Raw genomic sequence first — 2,714 nt, forward strand, 5'->3', positions numbered from 1 at the left:
AGGTTTGTCTAAATTAGCAAATTATATTGTTAATCTTGTAGCCATGCATTTAATCAAGTGGTCAAAATAGGCTCTCTGAATTACTTTTTAGAGTGCATTCTTCGGCAGGAAAGCATTATTTTCATGGAAAGATTTCTAACTTTGAAATTTTGATACACCGAGATGAGTTTTTAGGAGTTTATGCAATGACCAGATGCAACAAAAATGTTTTAGATATCTTAAAACCAGAACAATAGAGCTTTTGGATTGGACTAAGCGGAAAACAGAGAAATCTATTAAAATCCACTCTCTTGACTTTTCTCCAGCTTTTGAAAGAAGAACGTTTTCAGATCTGTTCTTTCCCCCGTTTCCCTGAAAGCTTCCTTCCCCCCTCTGTCCTTCCCCATATTTATGCTCACTCTCTACAATTTAGGCTTGCTTTCCTTCCCTCACTCTTCCCCTCCCTCGTACCAGTTCCTCTTCACTATCTCTCTGTCTCTTCTCTCAACCCTGAGCACTCTGCTCCAAAGGGGTGATCTCTGGCATGCTCTTGCTCCTTCCCTTCCTCGCCCGGGCCTTGATGGCTTCCTCCTCCCCTTCTCCATCCTCTTCTTCATCGGACCAATCCACCTGCTGCTGCAGATTCCCCCTGGAGCCTCTCATGCTGCTGCCCTTTAAGAAATGCCCAGTGCGGAACTTTGTGCGAAAAGTAACGAAAGACAGACTCTTGCTGCGCTGCTGCTTCTCATACACTGGGTCCTGAGTCTGAACGACGTCGTTCCCACTTGTCTCATCTGCGCACTCACGCAGCACTGAGCGAAACAGCCGGGGAACCTCGTGAACCTCGGGCTCCATCTGCGACACCAGTCTTCTGAACCTGCAGGGGGAGGAATAAGTGTGATATGGGTTGACACTTTCATAGGGTCTTTTACAGTCTAGGCGAAACAACAGAAACAAGGTTAGACAGGCAACAAAGAAGAGGCACTACCAGCATACAGGCAGCCTCTTCATAGGGGACCAAAATCCCTTACTATGCCCCTGGTAAGATATGAACTCTGATTTCATCATCATAGGTTGGAAAAAGGACAACCTGTGCAAAACATAATTTAATGAGGACTTGTCTACAGAGGTGATAGTTGCTGGTCAGCAATGATACCTGAGTTTTGATGAAAATCATGTAAAATGCGCATCACAATTTATTTGTACATAATTTTTATCCACTTGCATGTTTTATCTGACTGAGAGTCCAGCATCCAGCGGTATTAAGTTTGCTCTCACTGGACAGTAATAAAACCAGCAAATACTCACAGCTGACAGCATTTTTACTTAAGAAACATCACTGGCTGATCCATTCAGCTAAATGCAAAGCTAAACTAGTTATGAGCAGAATAGGACATGTGTTTGAGCACTGTGTAGGCTATCATGGGCATTTAAAATGTAAGAGTGTGGATCTGAGAGTATCAGCAAGTTATTGCACAGGGTGTTATAGGGATTAGATTGAAGCCCTGCAGCTCTGTTCTTCTGTTTCATATTGTTGTAGAAACTCTGACTCAAAGATTACGCAGAAAGGAGACCTTATCATATACATATACATCATGTCTAATTTTGTTGACAAAAGATCTGAGCTAGTTTTTCGTTCCTATCTGAATGTCATGCTCTTAGTCCCAGACTTGTTTTATCTACTTGTCTGTTTTAGCATCTAATATTATAACTGTCTCTGCATCTATCTCTGTTTCACTCTGGCTTCGGGTTTTTCATACTATCTGTTTCAGTTACACCTTTTCCTGCTATTTTTTTCTTACAATGTCTCCCTCTATCCCTCCCTGTCTTTCTTACCTAACGATTGCGGGGCCACACTGTGCAGGAGGGATCTTGGCACAGAGGTCCTGCAGCTCCAGCAGGTCATTGGGAGTGAGCTCGTAGGGCTGCGGGGTCGGCGCGCTCGCCAGCCAGCTGTAGTCAGCTGTGGAGGAAGAGCTGCGGCGGCGACGGCGACCCTCCGTCGCCCTCTCCAAACGAATGCGTTCAGTGCGCTTCACCATGGCCCCCAGCTCCAGCATCAGAGTGTTGGTTACCAGCTCCTCAGTGCTGCGCTGGCCGGGCACTTTGGGCTCGAGGGAGAAAACAGCAGACCAAGGAAACATCTGAGAAAAGCAAAGATTTGTTGGACAGTTATGTCACAGTTTAAGAAAGAGAAAGAAAAACAATATCCTTCATAAGCAGTTGTGACATTCATCACATATAACTTTAAGCAAATTCATATTTTAGGTTGTAGTTTTAAAGCCAAAAAATCATTTGGAGACAATTAAAATCACCTCAGCAGTCAGTTTTTATACAAGATTTTGGATGGAAATGGCTTAATCATAGTGTTTAGACCATTTTAGTTTCCATTCTTGGACAGGCAGCTCTAAACTACTATAAAACCTTAACTGACTGTTGAAGTAAAATGTTACTTATAAGAGGTATAAAAACAGTTCTTACAAATTTCAAGTTGTAGTCTTACCTTCATGAAACTAGGTTTACAAAGCTGTAATGTATTCTTGTCTGACAGAAATCCACCAGTTGTTTGGTAAAGCCTCAGTTAGCAGCCTGATGAGCAGTAGGCCTCCATGGGCTTGTCACATTCAAAGTAGACGAAACTCCTGTGACTTCAGCTGGTGGCACACAGCTACCTGACCGCCTGCTACCTTAGATGGTCCCTGGCAGACAGCGCGTGAACTTCTATGAGGAGCGCA

The 2,714-nt window shown here is 43.7% G+C and overlaps 1 protein-coding gene across 1 annotated transcript; it reads right to left on the reverse strand.

The window, feature by feature from the left end:
- Positions 1–483: 483 nt before the first annotated feature.
- LOC103374172 (protein RD3) lies at positions 484–2,123 on the reverse strand. Its single transcript, XM_008304216.1, has 2 exons — positions 1,816–2,123; positions 484–856 (listed from the first exon to the last, which is right to left on the reverse strand). The coding sequence occupies exons 1-2, from the start codon at positions 2,121–2,123 to the stop codon at positions 484–486; spliced, it is 681 nt and encodes a 226-aa protein (XP_008302438.1).
- Between the last annotated feature and the right edge of the window lie 591 nt (positions 2,124–2,714).

Source organism: Stegastes partitus, unplaced genomic scaffold, assembly GCF_000690725.1.
Source record: "Stegastes partitus isolate 25-593 unplaced genomic scaffold, Stegastes_partitus-1.0.2 Scaffold39, whole genome shotgun sequence".
In the NCBI taxonomy this organism is placed as follows: Eukaryota; Metazoa; Chordata; class Actinopteri; family Pomacentridae; genus Stegastes; species Stegastes partitus.

Bases quoted from the DNA above. Each gene is read 5' to 3' on its own strand.
- LOC103374172 (XM_008304216.1), bottom strand. From the start codon at position 2,123: ATGTTTCCTTGGTCTGCTGTTTTCTCCCTCGAGCCCAAAGTGCCCGGC. The intron at 857-1,815 runs GTAAGAAAGACA...CTCCCCCTGCAG, and splicing joins TGTGGCCCCGCAATCGTTAG to GTTCAGAAGACTGGTGTCGC.